This window comes from Ranitomeya imitator, chromosome 5, assembly GCF_032444005.1.
Source record: "Ranitomeya imitator isolate aRanImi1 chromosome 5, aRanImi1.pri, whole genome shotgun sequence".
Lineage (NCBI taxonomy): Eukaryota > Metazoa > Chordata > Amphibia > Anura > Dendrobatidae > Ranitomeya > Ranitomeya imitator.
Window position 1 is genome coordinate 44270829 of NC_091286.1, and position 24816 is coordinate 44295644.

Sequence of the window (24816 nt, forward strand, 5' to 3'; positions counted from 1 at the left end):
CAGTTTAATTCTTTTTGGATTTCTGCAAGAAGAAAGGGTAACACTTGACACCTCCTAGCTCTTGGAAGAGAGATGTCAATTACGGCCTTATAGTATCTCTGTTAGAACGTTTACACAGAGGATCTCAAGAGAAAATAATACATTAATTGGTAGTGCAGCCGTGGTCCAATCAAAAACAGACAATTATGATATTAACCTGAGGGTCTGGTCTAGAAATCTGACCTCCAGACCAAAGATATAAATTAGACCTGTATATAAACTTTAACAAGTTGAACCTTGAATGTTCTAACGAATCCATAGCCTAAGGTGTGTGAGCCTTATGAGTGGTAGACAATATTATTATTAATATTTCCGGGACTCATCGCCCGTATGTTCGATGAGTGGTGGCAGCGTGTATGAGCGGGTGTGTAACCTGGGTCGGTGTGTGATTTATGCTACAGTTACAGCATAGGACAGAGGTTGAATGCTGGACTGAGTGTGGGGAGATAGATTAACCCTTACAGGCACAACCCCAAGTCACGTGCTGAGAGCGGATACGTGACGAATTAGTGACACCATGGAGTGGGGATCCGTGACAGTATCAAACATATCTAAAGGCCACTATTATAATCATCTTATCAAGTTGGAAGGGACCTTCAGGGTCATCATGTCCAACCCCCTGCTCATTGCAGGATTCACTAAACCATCTCAGACAGATAAAGGAGAACTCGCCACGTCTCATGGCAGCCTGTTCCACTCATTGATCACCCTCACTGTCAAAAAGTTTTTTCTAATATCTAATCTGTATTTTCTCTCTTTTAGTTTCATTTCATTGCTTCTCATGTTTCCATGTGCAAATGAGAATAATGATGATCCCTCTACACTGTGACATCCCTTCAGATATTCAGTCAGTCAGCTATTAAGTCTCCTATTAGCCTTCTCTTTTGCAAGCTAAACATTTCCAGATCCGTTAACCATTCCTCGTAGGACATAGTTTGCAGTCCACTCACCATTCTGGTCGCTCTTCTCTGCATTTTCTCCAGTTTTTCAGTATCTTTTTTAAACTGTGGTTCCCAGAACAGGACACAGTATTCCAGATGAGGCCTGACTAGGGAGGAGTAGAGGGGGATAATTACTTCACGTGATCTAGACTCTATTGTTCCCTTAATACATCCTAGAACTGTATTCACTCTGTGGGGGCCAAAAGAGTGCCAGGACAGCATGGAATCTTTTTTCTTATGGTATCTTTTTGCTGTGTTAAATGGTTTATCAGGCTGCATTATTTCATACAGAGGCATTCACTTAAAAAACATACTACAAGATATACATTTAATTACATTTATTAGCCTATTATTTTGTCTCACTTGGTGAGGTGGATCCTCTAAGCCTCAGGTCTGGGTGGGCTTACGGAGCCCGGACGTTGGTGCGGCAAGCAGGAAGGCACACGGGAAGCGAGGACTTGACACATTCAAGAGTCTTGGGAGCAGCAGGATGAATTCAGTGGAGCTCAGCAGGGATTGAAGCAATATAAGGCACAGTGTACAAAGAGGATGGAGTACACCCAAGTAAAGTATATAATCTCAATCATAAAACACAGTTGTGTGTCCAAATGGGCCTTGAATGGGATTATGAAGATGATGTCACTGAGCCAACCTCCATAACCCGACGTGGAGCACAACAGAGAGCAGTAGACCTAGGTGAAGGAAGCAGAGCCCGGGATACCCTGGACAGAGGTGTAACACCTATGGCTAACAGATATAGTAGCATCCTGCATACATTTTTAAATCCTCTAGACATCTAATTACACTGCAAAATGCAGTGTAAAAACTGTGCTCACAAACATTGGTTTAGATTTGCAAAATGTGATGCTTTTTGTTGCAACTTTGCACTGGTTGCAGATGTATGGAAGGAAAAGGATTGATATATTGGAATTTGACATGTTCCATCGTGGTATTACTGAGGATAAACTGCAAGCAGAGAAGTCTGGCATCAGTTTACTGCCTTAACCCAATTGCAAATGAATGCTCATCCGAGTCTATTATGCAGGCGTTTGGGATGTGGGGAAGAATAGCTGTCAACTTCTTGACCATTTGTCAGACAATACCTAAGATGTACAACTATCTCTAATGTCTTCAAGATAAAACTGTTAGAACATCGACTATATAATTGTCTATGGGTCACTTCCGTCTGTCCTTCTGTCTGTCTGGCACGGATATTCATTGGTCACGGCCTCTGTCTGTCATGGAAATGCAAGTTGCTGATTGGTCTCGCCAGCTGCCTATCATGGCTGCCGCGACCAATCAGCGACGGCCACAGTCCGATTAGTCCCTCCCTACTCCCCTGCAGTCAGTGCCCGGCGCCCGCTCCATACTCCCCGCAGTCAGCACCCGCTCCATACTCCCCTCCAGTCAGCCCTCACACAGGGTTAATAGCAGTGTTTATGGACCACGTTATGCCGCGGTGTAACGCACTCCATTAATGCAGCTATTAACCCTGTGTGACCAATTTTTTACTATTGATGATGCGTATGCAGCATCAATAGTAAAAAGATCTAATGTTACAAATAATAATAATTAAAAAAAAACGTTATTCTCACCCTTCGACGTGCATGGTGTCCTCGGCAGTGCAAGCGGCAGGTTCCGGTGCCAAGGATACTATGTGAGAAGGACCTTCCATGACGTCACAGTCATCACGACGTCATCACAGGTCCTGCGCTCATGCCAACCCTGGGACCGGAAGCTGCCGTGTGCAACGCATACATGGCTGGGCAATATACTACGTGGCTGAGCAATATACTACGTGACTGGCCAATATACTACGTGTCTGTGCTGTATACTACGTCGCTGTGCAATATACTACGTGGCTGGGCAATATACTACGTGACTGGGCAATATACTACGTGACTGGGCAATATACTACGTGGCTGGACCATATACTACGTGACTGGGCAATATAATACGTGGCTGGGCAATGTACTACGTGGCTGGGCAATATACTACGTGGCTGGGCAATATACTACGTGGTTGGGCAATATACTGCGTGGCTGGGCAATATACTATGTGGGCTGTGCAATATACTACGTGGACATGCATATGCTAGAATACCCGATGCGTTAGAATCGGGCCACCATCTAGTATGGACATAAAAGTCTTAATGGAGAGCTCCTGCTCTGTCCGAGTGGCCACCATAATGTGCTTTTTATTTGCAGTAAAAATATACTGTGTGGTTAAATAAAGGTTCCTCTACTGATAATAGCTTTTCTCCAAGGGTTTCTGGAATACTTTTGACCCTAAAAAATAGACTCTAAAGTTGACCACTTATATTGCATATAAAGAAGCAAATCAAACAAAGATTTTATGCGAAAAAGGAAGAAGTGTCCTACAACCTTAAAAAAATAAGCCTGAAAGTTGAATACTGGCCCCAAAAACCTTAGAAACATCCCAGGATCTGTTTTATTTAAGACTATTTAGCAGTATACATCATTTTCTCATTTCTTAAAAGTGCTTAGAATGCAAGTTAGTAACAAATTACAAAGAGAGCATCTGTTTAAAGTTTAAGTTGATCTATTTTCCTCATCCATGGCTGGCCCAGCTACATAAATCGCACATTTACAATGTTCTATATTTAAACAAAGCACTTGAGAATGATGAATATTCTGCAGCTTTGCATTTGAATATATGTTATGATCATGTCACAAAAGGTTCAATTAATAAATGAAGGATTAATATATAATTAATACATCTCTTTACTTTTGTAAGAATTTTGCAAATGCGTAATGTTTTTTGAGCAAGTGGACTGGTTTATATTTTAGAAGGTATCATAATTTGACATTTCTGGGCACCACAAAGCAAAATCTGTAGCAGGACCTCATGACTATGAGACACAATTTGTAGTATACATCTTCTAAAAGGGCAGAAAGACTTTCGTGCTTTGGGAAACCTTAGCCTCCAAAACTACAATGGGACCACAAATTCTTGATCGTCAACTGTTAGGAACATGACGTAGATACTAATTGATGTCTGAAACATCTGTATGTGTATTTTAACCATTTTAGCATTTTATTATGTGATAAGTGTCTGATCAATGGGGTTTTTACTGGTTTGGCTCCCACTGAGCATGAGATTTTAGGGTTCCTTGTCTCCAGTTGGAAAAGAGCAGTGATCAGGCATTGGTCAAATCTCATCTTTGACCATTTTTCTGGTTCATGACTGAATATTGACTTTAACCGTCCTACTGAGTTTTGAAAGCAAAATGGCCGTAAAAACATGGTAAAATCAGTATATTATGAATCCTTTACACTCTCCATCATTTCCCCGTTATGTGTTGTTTTCTCCTCTCATCACTTTTAACTTCTGTGTCAATGTCTCCTTTTTTTCTGCCTTCCTGCTGCTGGATTCCAGAAGTTTCTAAGTTCAAGCCCCCTACTTAACCCATACTATAAAGCAGGGGTCCCCAAGCTGTGGTTCGCGGGCCCTTGATGTGTGGCTTGTGGCTGCTTGCCAGCTTGTGTGAATCAGCTTCAAGTTTAGCAAACATCTATGAAGAGCAGATCTCCTGATGGTGAATTTTATGAGTCGTGCCGCACGGAAGAGCAAATTTGGATTGTCATATACTTGGGGGGATAAATATGGTAAGCTGGAGTTAGAATAGTACTACCAGTTAGGTTCAGTAGTGTTCAAAATAATAGCACTGTGTTCAAAAACATGAGTTAATCACAAAATCTTTATACAAGTTTTTATTTCCAGCATTGGGAACATTGCACATTGTGTTCTAATTCAAATCATGAAGAAAAAGAATATAGTTTTTAACTACTTTACAGAAAATGACAAAAAATGAACATTGGGTTGCTCAAAAAAATAGTGTCTGCATTTGTCTTTGCAAGCTCACAATATGTACAATTTTTATGATGATTTAGCATTCTGTGACTCACTAACCTAATATTTAGTTGTTACCCCCAGTTTTTTTAGAACTACGTCACATCTATGTTGTTATAGAGTCAACCATCTTCTGGCCCCTGTCAGCTGTTTTTCAAACCCAGAATGTTTTGACTACATTCCACAATTTTTTGGCATTTGTTGTCTTTGCCGCATAAACGGCATTTTTTATGTCACCCCACAAGTCTTCTATCGGATTAACGGCCGGGGATTGGGCTGGCCACTCTATGGCCTCAATTTTGTTGGACTGGAACCAAGATTTTGCTTGTTTACTGGTGTGTTTATGTTCGTTGGCATGTTGAAACACCCATTTCCAGGGCATATCCTGTTCAGTGTAAGGAAACATGACTTCTTCAAGTATTTTCATATATGCAAACTGGTTCATGATCCCTGGTATGCGGTAAATAGGTCTGGAACCATTGTAGGAGAAACATGCCTATATCATGATGCTTGCACCACCATGATTCACTGTCTTCAGAGTGTACTCTGGTTTGAATTCAGAGTTTGGGGATTGTCTGACGAACGGTCTGCGGCCCTTGGACCCAAAAAGAACAATTTTACTTTCATCAGTTCACAAAATGTTTCTCCATTTTTCTTTAGGCCAGTTGATGTGTTCTTTGGCAAATTGTATACTCTTCAGTACATGTCTTTTTTAATAGTGGGACTTTGCAGGGACTTCTTGCTAATAGATTAGTGTCACACAGGCATCTGCTAACTGTCACAGGCCTCACAGGTAACTTGAAACTGTCTGTGATCATCCTGGAGCCAATCATTGGTTTCCCCTTTACCATTCTGGCTATTCTTCCATCCATTCGAATGGTAGTCTTCGGCTTTCTTCCACGTCGCTCTGTTTTGGCTTTCCATTGTAAAGCATTGGAGATCATTTTAGCTGAGCAGTCTATCATTGTCTGCACTTCTTTATAAGTTTTGCCCTCTCCAATCAACTTTTTAATCAAAGTACGCTGTTCTTCTGAACAATGTCTTAAACGACCCATATTTCTCAGGCTTTCAAGGACGCACTTAGAATATTTTGCCAGTTTGCCAGTACTCTGTATGGAAAAAACAATGGTGTTTTTCAAAAGTAAAACTCTTCCGGCAAAAAAAAATAGGCCCTCACTTGGCCATATTGACAGAAAAATAAAAAAAAAGTTATGGCTCTGGGAAGAAGGGGAGCAAAAAAACGGAAACACAAAAATGGGAATACCTCTGGTCGTTAAGGGGTTAAAGTGGTTGTATGTGTTGGACAATCCCCTTTCACTAGAAGGGTATCCCAAACAAGTTGCTGACACAACAGTTCTTCTTGGCGGAAGCACCAAGTGGCTATTCATTACTAGAGGAAAATGTAATAATACCGATATACTGTGCAGTCTGCAATGAAAGAACCACTCATGACAGATATATATACAGTATATATAATATAATTTTTTTGTTAAAAAAAAATGCAGATCGTTAGTAGTAAACACTTGGGAAAATTCCTTTGTTTTTGCCTCCCTTTTTCTTCCTTTTCCTTGAAATTATAATTATTGTCTTATTCCACTTGAGAAATCTCTTAGTGATCAGTTCAATACATGAAGGATCGGTAATTGAAAAAGCAGGAGAATGCCACGAGTTTATTTTTAATGGGCACCGTAATTATATTCTGACACAGTGAAAATCATATTGGTACACGTGGAACCGAGAACATGTTTTCATTCATTAGGTGGTTATAAATGCACAGTACTTTCAATCATTACTGGATTCAGTAGAACTACTTAAGAAATAAAGACTCCGCATACCCACCCCATTCATTAAACTTCAATGTGAAGACACAAGGTCTCATCTGCTAATGTGATATCTGGTGGTTGTTGTTTTGTGTGTGTGTGTGTGTATTTGCGTTTTGTATTTTCTTTTTTTCTTTTTTTTTTTTTTTATTCACAGATTTTTCTAATTGAGTGTTTCGTGTGGGGAATCTACTTCTCACATATTCAGGATCTAATCTTTGCAATATCATTGAAAAGCAAATTTCCTACACTGCGCTGATTTACATTAATGTAAGTCTTAGGGTCACTTGCCATTATTTGAGTGTGTTTCAACATATGGAGGTAGGGAATAATAGATTGCAACCCCATGCTGGGAAGCAAGATTATTTTTTCAAAGGACATAATTTTTGTTTACTGGGTGTTATTAATCTCCAATTAAAAACATTCCTCAACTTTCTGAATGTGGATATTATTCTTAACTGAAAGCATTAATCTCCTCGTCTATATGTTAACATTTCAGGCTTCAATCTAAAAATAAATACACTTGATCGGTACAAAGGGGGAAAAAAAAATTAAACGCTTTTTTGCTAACTGAGATGGAATGCTGTTGATTCCAAAGTGGTGGAAGATTATAGAAACCATTAGACCGAGAGACGAAACTTAAATATTTTTTTAAAAGTATTCTTGTCTATGATAATTGTTGAGGATGACGTTAATTGACCGATGTCTTTCTCAGAAATAATTATCATATATATACAGTACAGACCAAAAGTTAGGACACACCTTCTCATTTAAAGATTTTTCTGTATTTTCATGACTATGGAAATTATACATTCACACTGAAGGCATCAAAACTATGAATTAACTCATGTGGAATTATATACTTAACAAAAAAGTGTGAAACAACTGCAATTGTCTTATATTCTAGGTTCTTCAAAGTAGCCACCTTTTGCTTTGATGACTGCTTTGCACACTCTTGGCATTCTCTTGATGAGCTTCAAGAGGTAGTCACTGGGAATGGTCTTCCAACAATCTTGAAGGAGTTCCCAGAGATGCTTAGCACTTGTTGGCCCTTTTGCCTTCACTCTGCAGTCGAGCGCACCCCAAACCATCTCGATTGGGTTCAGGTCTGGTTATTGTGGAGGTTAGGTCATCTGGCGTAGCACCCCATCACTCTCTTTCTTGGTCAAGTAGCCCTTACACAGCCTGGAGGTGTGTTTGGGGTCATTGTCCTGTTGAAAAATAAATGATGGTCCAACTAAACGCAAACTGGATGGAATAGCATGCTGCTGCAAGATGCTGTGGTAGCCATACTGGTTCAGTATGCCTTCAATTTTTAATAAATCTCCAACAGTGTCATCAGCAAAGCACCCCCACACCATCACACCTCCTCCTCCATGCTTCACGTTGGGAACCAGGCATGTAGAGTCCATCCGTTCACCTTTTCTGCATCGCACAAAGACACGGTGGTTGGAACCAAAGATCTCAGATTTGGACTCATCAGACCAAAGCACAGATTTCCACTGGTCTAATGTCCATTCCTTGTGTTCTTTAGCCCAAACAAATCTCTTCTGCTTGTTGCCTGTCCTTAGCAGTGGTTTCCTAGCAGCTATTTTACCATGAAGGCCTGCTGCACAAAGTCTCCTCTTAACAGTTGTTGTAGAGATGTGTCTGCTGCTAGAACTCTGTCTGGCATTGTCCTGGTCTCTAGTCTGAGCTGCTGTTAACCTGCGATTTCTGAGGCTGGTGACTCGGATAAACTTATCCTCAGAAGCAGAGGTGACTCTTGGTCTTCCTTTCCTGGGGAGGTGTGTCCAAACTTTAGGTCTGTACTGTATGTAAAGTGGCCATAAAAGTCAGCTGAACTGACCGATGTGCATGAGATCCTCCTAACCATCCTCTAGTAATAGATGATAGATGGGGAAAGAAGGGGAGGAAATAGAGATCAAAAAGTGTACAATCTTCGTGCCCAACTATCTACTATCACAAGACATGGCACTGCCAGAAGTGTCTGGTGCTGGCTTATTTGCCTTTAAAATAAACCTGTATGCTCAGTTTAGCCGAGCATATGTGTTTGGAATCGTCAGCTGAAATAACTGTTGGCCAACAGTTGTTGCATGTGTATGGTCATTGTCATAAAGCCTTAGGAACATTGCTATAGCTGTTGCACTCTGTTATGTATAGAGTAGTGACTGTTTTTTGGGGTCATGTGTTGTGTCTTTATGTGTTGTTTTTTTTTACGGATATGCTTACGTAGGGCAACTCACTTTTAGTTTTTTTCCATTTTTGCGTCCCAATGTAAAATGGGTAAAAAAGTCTCAACCTAGCATGATTCCACTATGGTACTGATGTCATCTTATCAGAAGGGCCATCAGATCTCCTTAGGTATCAAGGTCCAGACTCAGTGCCTGCCCTCTGCACCACGTATGCTATGTCTTCGGTTACTTTGATCAGATTGCTAAATAAAAAAAAAATTATAGCCCCATAACATATAAAAAATGTCTGCAAAATATAAAACAAATTCTTGAGAGGTGCTCGTAATCCAAGCTTTAGTTGCTATTTCATTGAAAAGTGTTGGAAATATGTGATGCCCCTCGAAATTGGCAAAAAAGTTTATTTGCAACTTCTTGACTTCTTAAAAGAAGTCTTATAGAATTCTGTATTTTGAAAGTATGACCCATTCTAATTACTGTATTTAATTCACTCTACTAAAAAAGGTAGATGAGTAATTGTACAAATTATACTCCTAAAAGAAACTAATACATTAATGCATACTCCGTACCTACAGTGCTTTTCTGCAGTCTTGTAAGAAATATAAGTATTACTAAAATTGGTAAAACAGGTGCTCCAGAGCTTCTGTAGGACACTAGGTCTCCTTTGTAAAGTTCTCCTCCGGCTACCACTTCCAGCTGTTAAATGTATCGCCTAATGAATGTCCTATATTATATCCTATATACGGGTATGATTGAAAGAGTCAGCATGGATATGGCCAATTATTTAAAGCTTAATTATGAAGTGCAGCCTAACAAAGGCCTCCAGGGACCATATGGGAGGAGAGGTTGGTTTGTAAGATGCTCATTGAAGCACATTTCTAGAAACCACACTAATTTTGCGATATGGTGTCTCCACTCAAAGGGGGATGCCCCTAACTACGTAACCCTATGCTTAACCCTAAGTAAGGAAAAAGCGGATAGATAAAAAATAGTATTTAGCTTTAATATAAGGGGTCCCCTTGTATTCATAGAATAGAAGATATCTCAATAGGAAAATCTCAGTTAATGGTCCGATGTCCGAGTCTCTACACATTCCTCCTACTGATGTGTGGGTTCATCATGAGATGTTGAATCCTTTTTTTGGACTGAATCGCCCTCTGTATGAAGGAAAGGATACATGGTGGTGTCCTGGCGTCACAGTAGCTCAGTCTTCAAAGGCTATCAGGGAGGTGGCGATGATTGAATGTTGCATTTGACATTGGGCCATGCAAAGATCAAAACATGAATACATATATCTTCATAAATTGCAGGATAATATCTGCTGCATTAACCTGTGACATTTTTACTTATTAGTTACGATTAGATTTGTAAAGTGTCGCATGGTAAGCTATTAACCTCAGTGACAATATAGGCATTTGTGTCCATACGTCCATACATACAGCTCTGGCAAAAATGAAGAGACCACTGCAAAATGTTCAGTTTGTCTGATTTTTCGCTTTATAGGTATATTTTTGAGTAAAATGTAAATTGTTCATTTAGTCTATAAACTTCTGACAACATGTCTCCAAATTTTCAAGCAGTAAATTTTGTATTTTTTTTTCTGAAAAGGAGAAATGGTCAAAATTGAAAAAAGCCCAGTGCTTTCAGACCTCAAATAATGCAAAGAAAACAAGTTCATAATCATTTTGAAACAGCAATACTAATGTTTTAACTCAGGAAGAGTTCAGAAATCAATATTTTGTGGAATAACCATGATTTTTAATCACAGCTTTCATGCATCTTGGCATGCTTTCCACCAGTCTTTAACACACTGCTCCTGGCGCAAAAATGTAAGCAGTTCTTCTCTGTTTGATGTCTTGTGACTATCCATCATCGTCTTGATTACATTCCAGAGGTTTTCAATGGGGTTCATGTCTGGAGATTGGGCTGCCCATGACAGGGTTTTGATGTGGTGGTCTCTTAATTTTTGCCAGAGCTGTATATGATCATTTCTGTACACGTATGTTTGTTGAAGTGACTCAGACATTTATGAGCATGCATTTCTAAATCATCTAAAGCTATAAACAAGTATTAGAACTGCTGAAGATGAAAGCTGGTGCATTAACTCAGCCTTTTTGTTGTAGCGGATGGATATCCTGATTATTCAGCAAACAAACTAGTAGCATTAATATAATTTATTTCCTTTTGAAGTGTATTGTTGTATTGTGTTATTATGATTTATGAATGCTTTATTATTCTTTAAGAAGCTTAATTACAACTGTGATATGTTGTTATACTATATATGAGATACCCAAACACATTAGACTAATGTTGATGAACATGTATGAGATTAACCAACGTATAAATGACTCCAACGTTCCTTGGGTGAGATTTAACAGCTAAGATCACTGTAGACAACTGGCTGATGACTATGTTTGACATTTTTGATCATCATTTGGGCAAAAGATGATAAACAATCTTTCCCTGAATCTACATTCCTCCAATGATAGTTCCTCCTTTGCCCAGTTTTATTGACAAGTATGGTCAGGTTGAACATCTGCAACAGCCTGTGTAGACTAAGGTGCGTATGTTTGCATCAGTGAAATGATCAAGCAACATATGATCATTCATTCAATGGTTGTTCGATCAGCAACCTACTTCTAACTAATTTGTATGGCGAATCTAAAAATTCTGGCATTGGTGTGTGGTAACAGATTTCAAGTATACCCCGTGTGTAGTTTGGTCCAGGAGTCATGTCTTGCACTGGCAATGCAAATTAGATGAAAGTTCTTCAGGAATACCTGAAGAGGAACAGTTTCCATCTTCTATTACATCTGTATCTCAAGGGGTTCTTAATAATTTGAAGAAGATGGTGTCCAATACGAATGTATTGCTGATCAGGGAAGTTTGGTGGGTCCAGACCTGTGTGTTGGTGATTTGGTGTGGTTGTCCTCTAGGAACATTAAACTGAAGGTTTCTTCCTGGAAACAGGGACCCAGGTTCATCTGTCCTTCTAAACTTGTGTCTGTCATTAATCCCATAGCATTCCCCTTTGCTTTGCCACCCACTTTTAGGATTCATAAAGTGTTTCAACGGTCTCTACTCAAAAAATACGTTGCTTCCTCATCAAGAGAGATCACAACAAATCTACCTTCCAAGTGACTAAAAATGTCATTAACAAAATGCTGAAAGATGACGGGAGCATTAGTCAACCCAAATGGCATCACTAGGTTTTCATAGTTTCCCTCAGGTGTATTGAAGGCTGTCTTCCACTCATCCCCCTTCTTAATGTGAATGAGATTGTATGCCCCTCTAAGATCTGATTTATTAAGCCATTTGACTCCTACGATCTGATTGTAGAGGTCCAGGATGAGAGGGAGAGGATATGGATCCCTGACCGTGATCTGATTTAGTTCACAAAAATCTATGCAAGCGCGTAACCCCCATCTTTTTTCTTGACAAACAAAAACCCAGCTGCAACATGAGATGAACACTGTCTGATACGTCCATTTGCCATACTTTCAGCAATATGGTCCTTCATGGCCTGCCCCTCTATTATAAAATCTATTTTTGGCAGTTTGGCCATAGGAATAAGATTAACGTCGATTATGGGTATTGGTCTAGACAGTTTATGGGATTTGATGCCCTGGAGCTGCACGAACTTGGCATTAATCAACTGCTCCACTGTACAGAAAGGCTTAAATAACCACCTTCTTTTTGCCAGGATGGATCTTAGGCTGTAAAAAAAAATTGTGACTTACCCACAGAGGAAATATATACACCGAAGTTGCTAACCTCCCTGCAACCCGGACTCCTTAGTTTTTTGGCAGCTGTTTACGGTGTCAAATGGATGGACAAGCACCCACAACATGCCATTTCCACCACAGAAGAAATATCCTTTTATGCCAAACTACAGTTGAACCAACAGAACGAGTTGTCACACCCAACTGCATGGGTTCCTCAGTTAACTCAGACCTGGGTTCCCTTGACCCCAGGCCCCCACAAGTTGGAGTGTCTCCTTTTGTCTCTCGCAGAGACAGTGGTGCACGCATATTGCCAGAGACATGGCCGCCTCAAAGGAAACCGGAATCTAAAACAGAGCAAAGGCATCTTTTACCCTCACAAAAAAGCCATTTAATGAACTGGCTATGTAGCACCGAATCATTCCACTTAGTGTCAGTGGACCACCTCCAAAACTCGGAGAAAGACTCTTCTGCTGGTCAGTTTCCATACCAAAGCTGATGTAGCGTAGCCTCGGCGAGGTAGACACGATCAGGGTCATTGTATTTGTGACCCAGCTCCTAAAAAAAATCCTCAACTGTCCAAATCGACTGAGACTCTGCCGGGAGAGAAAATGCCCAGACTTAGGGGGTCACCCTACAGGAACGGAATTATGCTTCCCATTCTTAACTCCTCTGTATAAAGTTTACAGACCTCCCTGAAAACAGCAAACTTGTCACGCCCCCCAGAGAACCTGTCAGGCAAAGTAACCTTGGGCTCCACTAGGGGTTACCTGGGAGTAGCTAGGGGCTCCTTCCTTATCACTAAAGCTAGGGGTCCTAGCTATCCCTGTTCCTCTGATTACTTCTAGTTGTGAAGATGCCGGGGCCACGTACCTTGCGAGCTCCTGAATTATCCGTTATCTGTCTAATTCCCTTCCCAGGGAAGTGAGGAGTAGTTGTATGTAAGAATATACAAACCAGACTAACAAGGGAAGATATACAGGGATAAATGTAAATAGAGTGGGGAAAAAATTATTTAGTCAGCCACCAATTGTGCAATTTCTCCCACTTAAAAATATGAGAGAGGCCTGTAATTGACATAATAGGTAGACCACAACTATGAGAGTCAAAATTGAGAAAACAAATCCAGAAAATCACCTTGTCTGATTTGGCAAGATTTATTTTTCAAATTATGGTGGAAAATAAGTATTTGGTCATTAACAAAAGTTCATCTCAATATTTTGTTATATATACTTTGTTCGCAATGACAGAGGTCAAACTTTTTCTGTAAGTCTTCACAAGGCTGGCACACACTGCTGGTGGTATGTTGGCCCATTCCTCCATGCAGATCTCCTCTAGAGCAGTGATGTTTTGTGCCTGTCGCTGGGCAGCATGGACTTTCAACTCCATCCAAAGGTTTTATATGAGGTTGAGATCTGAAGACTAGCTAGGCCACTCCAGGACCTTCATATGCTTCTTACGAAGCCACTTGTTCCTTGCCCTGGCTGTGTGCTTTGGATCATTATCATGCTGAAAGACCCATCTACGTTTCATCTTCATTGCCCTTGCTGATGGAAGGAGGTTTGCTCTCAAAATCTCATGCTACATGGCCCCATTCATTCTTTCATGTACATGTATCAGTTGTTCTGGTCCCTTTGCAGAGAAACAGCCCCAAAGCATGATGTTGCCACCCCCATGATTCACAGTAGGTATGGGGTTCTTTGGATGCAATTCAGCATTCTGTCTCTTCCAAACATGACAAGTTTTGTTTCTACAAAGCAGTTCTACTTTGGTTTCATCAGACCATATGACATTCTCCCAATGCTCTTCTGGATAATTCAAATGCTCTCTAGCAGACTTCAGATGGGCCTAGACATGTACTGGCTTAAGCAGGAGGACATGTCTGGCACTGCAGGATCTAATGAGTCCCTGGCGGCGTAGTGTGTTACTGATGGTAGCCTTTGTTATGGTGGTTCCAGCTCTATGCAGGTCATTCCCCAGGTCCGCCCATGTGGTTCTAGGATTTTTGCTCACCGTTCTTGTGATCATTTTGACCCCATGAGATGTGATCTTGCGTGGAGCCCCAAATCGAAGGAGATTATCAGTTCTTTTGTTTGTCTTCCATTTTCTTATTATTGCTCCCACAGTTGATTTCATTACACCAAGCTGCTTGCCTATTGCAGATTCAGTCTTCCCAGCCTGGTGCAGGGCTACAATTTTTGTTTCTGGTGTCCTTCGACAGCTCTTTGGTCTTCACCATAGTGAAGTTTGGAGTGTGACTGTTTGAGGTTGTGGACAGGTGTCTTTTATACTGATAAGTTCAAACAGGTGCCATTACTACAGGCAATGAGTGGAGGACAGAGGAGCCTCTTAAAGGGAACCTGTCACCTGAATTTGGCGGGACTGGTTTTGGGTCATATGGGCGGAGTTTTCAGGTGTTTGATTCACCCTTTCCTTACCCGCTGGCTGCATGCTGGCCGCAATATTGGATTGAAGTTCATTCTCTGTCCTCCATAGTACACGCCTGCGCAAAGCAATCTTGAGAGCTCTGTGAGAGCCAGAAATCTTGCATGTTTTTAGGTGACAAAATACTTATTTTTCACCATAATTTAAAAAATAAATCTTGCCAAATCCAACAAGGTGATTTTCTGGATTTGTTTTCTCATTTTGACTCTCATAGTTGTGGTCTACTGTACCTATGATGTCAGTTACAGGCCTCTCTCATCTTTTTAATTGGGAGAATTTGTGCAATTGGTGGCTGACTAAATACTTTTTTCCCCACTGTACTTGTTTATTGGTGCTTTAACCCTTTCTGTTGATTCTGACTGCATTGCAGTTTGCCTGGTTTGTTTTAAGCAGTCACTCGTCACCTCGTGGTACTGGTGCAAAGCAAAAATACTGTTGTATGCAAGATGCCTAAAAATGGATGTCACTGTCTTGTTCTCCTGGTTAAAAGCACAGTTTGACATTTTAGAAAGATCCCACAGAATACTCAATCAGGCTTCAAAAAGTACGTCCAACTTAAATCTACTATATGATAAAAGATATTTACCGTTAGTTTTGATCATTCAAATCCATCATTACCTCCCCTGTAAAAAAAAATACCAGCAGGGTGCCAGTCAAGCACTCAGATAAAAAGTTACGCTCAAAAATAATCTTTTTTTTTTTTAAATAAAATTACCCATTCTAAAACTTCACTAGCATTAACCAGTCACTTTTTATATGGAACAGCGATTATCTGATTTTTTTTTTTAACTTCTGCAGCGTAGAGATACATTTTGAGCCTTCACTTGACGTAGCTGACTATTGAAGAAATCTGATTGTATCATGTAGAGAAAATTGTTATAGCTGCCAGAGTCGCATAGTAGAGTGAAAGAGGAGCTATTCTTTTAGGATCTAGTCAGTCACTGCAGACGATTTTTAGCAATTCGATTGCTTATAGTTATTTATAATCTTATAGCTAACTAACACCGCAGAGAAGCATTGAAATAAAAGTGCAATGAATGATGCCTGTAATATAAACACACCTCCCACCCCTTCACGACTCTTATGAAGCTTTATTTGAGGGCTGAAATGACATTTATTCCTATTGATAAACTTTACATCATAAAAGAACATTGTGGCATAACTGTGATGGTGGGTAGAAGGAATGGTTCAATCTGGGGCCTGTTGTCTGAGGAGAACTTAAAGGGTTTGCAATGAAAGACTGCAGTCTTGTCTTTATGTGACTGCAGGCTTGTGAATCTTCACAGCGCACACCACATACTGTTAGGGTTTTCTGGTGCCAGCAATGTGATCACAAGTATGTAATATGCATACTTCCAGCCACATTCCGACTAGACTTGTGTCCGCACTGAATTCACTTGTATAGAGTGATGCTGTGTACGGCTAGTCGGAATGTGGCCTACTTTCAATCACTACAGAAAATCCTTATAACGCATGATGTGCACGCTGTGAGGATTCAAAAGACTTTCAGCACAAATCTAAGCAACCCCTTTTAAGGCCACTCTGTCAGACAAAAAGACCCTAATATTTTAAGTAGCACATTAGAAGGGGACCCTCGTCCCAGATTTTTCGTCGGGATCAGAATCTGAAAGTCACGCTGCGGAATAAAAAATTCAAAAACATTTTCATCATTTGGTTCCTTATTTGATTTCTTATAGACCTGAGAAAAACGGACTTCTGGGGTGTCTCTTATCCAGCTTTATTTTTGGGCTGAAATGACATTTCTTTTTGATAAACAATAATTTATAGTGGAACATTGGGGCATAAGCTGTAGGGGTGTAGCGGCAGCCGTCACATTTGGGCCCTAGGAGACCTTAAAGGGAGTGTGTGAGCACAAAATGACTGTTCACACCAAGTACAAGCGATCATTGCACCCTAAGGCTACTTTCACACTAGCGGCGGTACAGGGCCGTCGCGCTGCGTCGGCCCGACGTACCGACGCATACTGTGCAAGCCCCGCACAACGGGGGCAGCGGATGCATTTTTCCAGCGCATCCGCTGCCCCATTGTGAGTTGCGGGGAGGTGGGGGCGGAGTTCCAGCTGCGCATGCGCGGTCGGAAATGTCGGACACAACGCAGCAAAAAACATTACATGTAACGTTTTTTGCTGCTGACGGTCTTGCCACAACACGACGCAACCGTCACGCGATGGTTGCGACGTGTGGCAAAGCATCGCAATGCGTCTCTAATGTTAGTCAATGGAGAAAAAATGCATCCTGCAAGCAATTTTGCAGGATGCGTTTTTTCTCCTAAACGACGCATTGCGACGTGCAGTGCACGACACTAGTGTGAAAGTAGCCTTAGTGTGGCCCACTAGTTCAGTTCATCTTCCCATCTGCTTGTTTTCCATCTATCTCTGCTTGTCAATCAAAATAGAGGTGTGTTGAAAACAGAGCGAAAACACCTAGGTGGGAAAGTGCATGTAACTTGCCACAACAAGGGTGCACGGAGTTCCCTCTCTTTTAACTGGCACAGGTTAGAAAGAGACCCTATCCCAGATTTTACACTGGACCCCAAATCTGCACGTTACCCTGCTGCTTAAAAGTAAAACACTTCATTCCTTCTGTATATTCACTTGATTCCTTACAGACCTGATAAAAGTGGTCTTGAGATATGTTTGCAAACATCCGATCTGCTTTTAACACTATCAAAGTGAATGTCATGAAAAATCCTCGATGTTAAAAAAAAAAAAATTAAATTGACTTTTTTTGTGTTTTTATTTTTTTCTCCTTTAGCGTTTTACGATGGGATAATGAGACAGATGTCTCTCAACTGGAAGGACATTTTGACATTGTTATGTGTGCTGACTGGTAAGTACATAAAAAATGGTAACTGGCGGAACGGGGGGGGAAAAAAGAAATAGATTTGTTGAAATAATTGCACTGCTCTGCTCTCTGACGGCTGAACAAAGTCAACAAATGAAGCACTAAACCGCCTTAACCTCAACAAATTAATATTCATCTCTATGTGACAGTCATGAGGTAGTCTTCTATCAGAGAGTAACTTCTACCACATTATTTCCTGAAGATTGATTTTGAGAAGCATTTCCATTTTGCGAAATTGCCTCTGTTTCATGCTTGACGTATCAGTAAATGGACGACTTAAGCAAATTGCAAATAATTATGGTTCAGGGAGGAACAGTCTGAAGGAAAGGGAGTTTATCAACACAAACAGCTCAATTAACTTACTTGTTACTAAATATCTGACTACTGATATTAGCACAAGCAAGGTTGTGCAATTTTTTTTTTTTGCATAAAAGTGATCGCCCAAATCATGTTCTGTACGGAAGACTGTACGAGATGTAACAATGTGTTGTGACACGAGTTATCTAAAGTGGGGTCCAGAATAATTCATGTATAAGAAAATGTCGTTGAGTGATCCGTGGTCTTCAGTCGAATTCTAATAGCTATTTAGAGTGCTTTAAATATATACGAGGCCTTTTGGCAAACTCGGGAACTTGTTACACGTCAATCGCTTGAGATCAGAGGCAAATTATATCTGATATTTCTGAAGACTGCTGAAGTTAAGTAGACAGTTATTAATGGCAAAGTAATGGGGAGGAACATTGTATCATGTTCTTTATTCTCCGTATAAATCATCCTACGACATACTGTAACATGTAATTAAGAGAACAGGTATTATTTCACCGGAGTTGACAGAAATAGCGTTAATCAAGCATTTCACCGTTGTCATCTAATTCGCAGCTCTGCTTGTATTTTACATATATTAGGCGAAAGGTTTAGATTTTTTTTTCTAGTTTCCACTAGGGTGCATGGATGACTGTTTAATTCAGAAAGAATGTTCTAAATCAGTTTTATTACGTGTCCTATATTTTTATCCCATATTTTGATTAGAAAAGAAATGTATGTATTTTGTAAAAATTTCCCATATGTATATATATCTATATATATATATATATTTTGTGTGTGTGTGTATATACACCCATCCAATAAATAAATATTATACATATACCTATATATACACACAAATGTTTCTTTATAGCTATCATATACTTGTTTTATTATTTTGCTCCAGAATGAATGACTAATATCAATGATAGGGTATGGCTGATATTTATTTATTTATATATAGTTTACATTTTTCTTTGAAAAAAAAGTCATATACATTTTTACAGTCTATAATTTTAAGGGTAGGTTAATTTTAACATCGAGAGATAGAATATAATTCTGTTTGTGTGTTGATGCGTTCCGTGAAAAAAAACCCATTGTGATCGTATCTGGAAAATCAGAATAGTTTATCGTTTGTAAAAAAACAAACCTGGGTTTCCAGTTAAACCGCTGATAATGTGTTCCCGAGATGCATCATCTGATTAAAATAAACAGCTAAACAACACCATATGATTTCAGCAAGTAATTTAGTAAATGCCTTCCTCACCAAATATTAGAATGGATACTACAGGTTTCATTGCACAGATGAAGTTAATGCTTGGTAGGATTAGACCAGATTAAGTATGAAAGTCAGATCAGAGAGCTGGCGGACATGAGCAGGAGGGCAACAGTCTTCTCATAGGCTTAGACTAGGCTCACATATGGATGTTTTCCAGATTACGTGGGTGAAGCAAGGTCTTGCCAACAGATTTAGAGTTAAATTTGCTCTTCACACAAATATCAAAACAACTCTGGCATTTGCCATCTTCTCCTGCTCATGATACTCACACCGTGTCATCCAATTTGCAAAAATAATTCATAGAGCTGATGGCCGAAGGCTTTTTCGCATTATTATTTTACCAGTACAAATCACCCTGATTGTATTTTTTTGTTCAATTTTTGTCAGAGGTCAGAATGTAAAAAACACCTAACAAATCTAGATACTGTCACTCTCATGGGTTAATGCACAAAGTGGTTAGCCTTTTGCTTGTCCAAGGGTTGTATCTAACATTTTAGCCCCATTTAGTTTGGGTTATTCCCAAACTATGATCAAGCTGTGGTTGAACAGCCAGTGATCCAGAGAAAAGAGTTCTGTAACCCAGGTACTGTGCTCTTCAGGGACCCATCTGGAATGGGGTGGAGGTATGGATGCTTGACCTCAAGCACAGTGATCAATTGTATCCAGCAGTCCCATAGGTAATGTATTGAGTGAACATCGAGCATGTGCACCTCCGCCCCATTCAAATCTCGTTTGCTTGAAGGGCATCTGTCAGTAGGATTAACCCTGCTAAGTCATTTATATAGACATGCAGATCATAGAAAGTTGAACAAAATGATATCTTGATATCTGCGATCTGATGTCTTATGCTCGAGAAGTCCACATTTTTTTAAATATGTAAATGGGTTGTTAATGGGGTTGTCAAGTCCAGATCGATAAGTCTGCAGTCACTCTTATGGGAAGAGATTTTCTGGTTTCTGATTCAGGACTGGCGAGTATGTATGTGTTATACATAACAGTCAGGGCCCATCGAGTGGTTGCGGCCTTGCTCCACATGCTTATATTGAGCGATGCCGCATCCCAACTAGGGACTGTACCGTCCAGTGGGCGTTGCCGACTACAGGGCACAACCTCTCTCCATACAAGTGTATGGAGTGAGGCCGCGACCACTGGACGGGCTCTGGCTGGGAGTATGTGTAATGCATACATACCTTCCAATCCCGGCTCAGAAACTGGCGAATCCTAACAGCGCACAGTGCGTGCGCTCAATGGAGTCACAAGTCTGCTGCCACCACAGAGTGACTGAAGACTTATCGATTTGGACTGGTCAACCCCTTTAAGATCTCCCTGAGAATGTGTCTCCAGACCTTATTTTAAATGAAAGGGAATGTTACTAGTGATGAGCGGAGATTTAGTTTTCGCTGCCTCAGCTGCATGATCTACAGCCGATACAGTTTGAATACATGTGGGTATTCCCTAGCAACCAGGCAACCCCCACATGTAGTCAGGCTTGCTAGCAGCCATAAATCATGCAGCTGTGTCAACAAAAACGAAACCTCCGAGCAGTTACAAATACTTGGAGACCATCGGGAAAACACAAGCAACGAGTACACTCGCTCATCACTAGACGTTACAAATGTAGATTAGAAGAGCAAATTGTCAGTCATTACATGTATCACAATACCAACCCCCCCCCCCCCCCCCCCTTTAATTTAACATAAGTTCTGGAGGCAGACTCTTGAGGAGATCTATAGATAGATCTCAACAGCTCATTCACATGTTAAGAAAAATTAGGATATCTGTGGAATAAGACATTGAAGGCAGATATCAAGTTATCATTTTGTTCAACTTTCTATGACCTAAGTGCCCATATAAATGGCTAAGGAGCGTTGATAATTCCAGTCCCTGGGCGCAGTTTGTTATGAAAAAAAAAGTCCAGCTGCATATTAGTCAAGATCTCAGAGTCCACCGCTAGGTCTCCACCAGAGAAACAGTTGTCCCCTTTAAAAAAAAATCATCATCAGAAAAACTGCGCATTGCTCGTTTCCCTGGTCCCGGTGTTGGGCCCGATATCTAATAATGGCTGCAGCCAATCACTGATCTCTGTGGCTTTGCCAGTGTAGACTTGACTACACGCCTCCTGGACCTCCTTACATTTATAGATCAATATTGACTATGTAATCTCCGCTAAATTCAGACAGGATTTATAGAGACTTTCTTGTAGGAATAGTAAAAAAGAAGAATATGTGGCACTCACCCAGAAAAGCTGCTGAATTAAAGTCCTTTATTCATGATGCGATAAAACGGAACACTTTTGGAGAGGCGGCTGGGATCGGGAGATGGTGCTAGGAGGAGGAGAGGTGGACGACGATCGTTTCGCGCAGATGCGCTTCAACGGGACCTGGACCCGTTGAAGCGCATCTGCGCGAAACGATCGTCGTCCACCTCTCCTCCTCCTAGCACCATCTCCCGATCCCAGCCGCCTCTCCAAAAGTGTTCCGTTTTATCGCATCATGAATAAAGGACTTTAATTCAGCAGCTTTTCTGGGTGAGTGCCACATATTCTTCTTTTTTACTATATGGAATGGACTTGATTTTTCTATGTGGAGCACCGCCGTAGTCTGCTTTATCTGTGCTTGCTACACGAATCCTGCGCAGACATTGTGCTGCTTTGCGTCAAAGATTGGGTGCATTTTGAGCCTGGTGCCGTCTATATTCTTTGTTTTGTCAATTTCTTGTAGGAATACCGTTGTTGTTTTATCAGGTTGTCGATGGTTTTTCCAGATCTATCTGAACTGCAGGATTTCCTCCAGGCTCAGGACTTAAGTCGCATCACTGTCACCGACGTGGTCTTGCTACCTCTTCTCTGGTTTCCATCTTTCCTCCAACCCTTTAGTTTCTGCAACCTGGAAATTTTATTAATGAACCTAAAAGATTCCCTCACAACTTCGACCAACTTCCACTGAACTCCAACTCTTGAAAAGAATAATTATTTTTTTAACCTTGGCTAGTTATACTTCTGCTTTGTTATTGTAATTTGTTATGGTGAATTGAAAATTAACAAAAATCAGAAATAAAAACAATTTTGAAAAAGTTACAATCAGAAAAGGAGAAGAAAATAATCTGGTTCTAATTGGTAGATAAGATGACGCATTCCCCAAACATGGGTTCCCCATTCATAAGCAATCTATTTCCATAGCTCTCAAACTAGTGGTGCTACTAAGTTCCCTATGGTCAGGGAACTTAGTAGCTCTGTACTGCTTAGTTCCCTGACCATAGTATTATGCTTGCCAGCTGCTGTCTTAAAGTCTTCCCTTATGTGGATCTGGTCCCGTGGTGCAGTATTGTGACCGCAACTTCTGACTGACTGAAAGTCAGAGGTAATGGTCACAAGCTCTTGGTAAGTCTAGGAGAGCCTTGTTCTGGCTCTCCTAGACTTACATTGAGTTGGGACTTCTGGATCGCCCAGTTAACACTGGAACGATCCGGCAGGTCACTGTTAGAGCTAGCGGAACACACCAAATAATTAGAGAAAAGGAATAAGGTGCGTTCGCAGCCCGGGGTCCACCGTGCAGAGTTGGTACCTGCTGCTAAGCAATGACGGACTATATGGCGGTGCAATGTGAATACACACACGGATTAGCTTCATCCTGTGTGAAAGGAGCAAACCCTGTTGTGTCACAGGGCCGCAGTACCACACGTAACAAAACTAATAATTAAATAGCACGAGAGTGCGAGCTGTGCCGTACTGGCGGACGCCACTAACCACCCAGACTTGGGCTAAAGAAGCGCTCTAATGGCATGTGACGCCGTACTGGCGGTCACAACAGTAGACGCTGTTTCGTGTGTTAACGCTGTGAGTTCAGCCAGGCGCTATATTGCAGCCATACACCTTACGCGAACAGTCATACACAAGGGATGGGTTTTTTTAAGGAAGGACTTGCACTCATCAATACACACACGATTACAATTGTATACTAGCGCATGACCGTGTGGCCATGCAAATCTTTTATAGCTGCAGTATGTTCAAGACTTTCTTAGAAGGACCAATGAGAGGCTGCCACAGAAGTTGAGCACCTTCAGGACCTTCCTGGAGGACCAATGGGATCTGCTGCAGTATCTGAGCATGTGACCCTCGATTTCCAACGGGAGATCTTGCCCTAGGCATGCTCAGAAGGGGAAAAGTAGGACTTAGTCCCAAAAGCATCTGCTCGCCGCTGCCCAGCACTGGCTTCAATGGCAGAAGCAGGAAAAGCAGCAGTAACCCTTTGGACACAGTGAGAATGAGCAAGACGCTGGGACCGATGTCTCCGCTGAGCAGGCTTCACTGCGGCTGATGCAGAATGAGAGACCGCAGCAGACATGGTTCGAGATTCCCCCTGTGCAGAGGCGGGAACTCGACTCCTAACAGTCACTACCTGCGGAAGACCGACTGGAGTGGCACCAATAAATGATGAACACTGTGACTGGAAAGTATGAGACTAAGGGCAGGGAACTTAGATAAGTGGCACCACTCAGTGGTAAAATGTAAAAAAAAAAAAAAACACTGGATTGGTGCTTTAATTTCAAGTGTTTTTTTTCCTCTGAATATGCACATCCCCATAGAATAACATTGGTTCGAGTGTAATCCAATGTTATGTCGGATGACACTCAGAGAAACAATACGGCCATCTGCACCTTCCCTTAGGGTTAGGATATGTCTACATTATCGATAATGTGGATGTCATCTTGTATGCACTCACATAGCTATCATGATGAGCCACATCCGGTTCCTTGCCCCTGGTTAAGGACAAGTACAGAATAACACATTGATTGTTTATTCCTATTTTTACTTCATGTTTTTCTTGTTTTGTGCTAAACATTCACATATTTAATGCACACAGATGCAAATGTGCAGGATATATTTTATTGTCAAGTTAGCAAACCACTTTTTTTTTCTCTTCAGGAAACTGCCTAAGCACCAGCTTGTATATTGCTTGATTGAATTCTGTATTTTTTTTTGCCAGCCAGGGTGGTATTGTCTGACTGTCTGAATAGTGAGCCAGTTTTACATTCTGCACTCATTTACATGAAAACAACGTCCTTTCACAAAGCCACTGTACAAAAAAAGAAAAAAAAAAAGAAGCAGATTGAGTTCATGTATATACATGATTACATTCATATATTTCCATGTTTACATTCACAAACACTTGTAAGACTCGAGTACTCTTTTCAAGAAGTTATTGGCATCCGAGGATACACTTAGCAGTTACATGTGTAAAAATACTGCAGGGTTATTATTTTCCCTATCCTTACGTTATCAGTGCCGGTAGAACGGCACAAGAAAACGGCATCAGAAGGAGGTTTGCATCCCATCCTA

At 40.8% G+C, this 24816-nt stretch overlaps 1 protein-coding gene across 1 annotated transcript in view; it reads left to right on the forward strand.

The window, feature by feature from the left end:
- The window catches only part of CAMKMT (calmodulin-lysine N-methyltransferase), a 553085-nt gene that overhangs the window by 450578 nt on the left and 77691 nt on the right, over window positions 1–24816 (forward strand). Inside the window, exon 8 of the mRNA XM_069768616.1 lies at window positions 17807–17881. Within this exon, the coding sequence (XP_069624717.1) occupies window positions 17807–17881 (75 nt within the window). The remainder of the gene's footprint in view (window positions 1–17806; window positions 17882–24816) is intronic.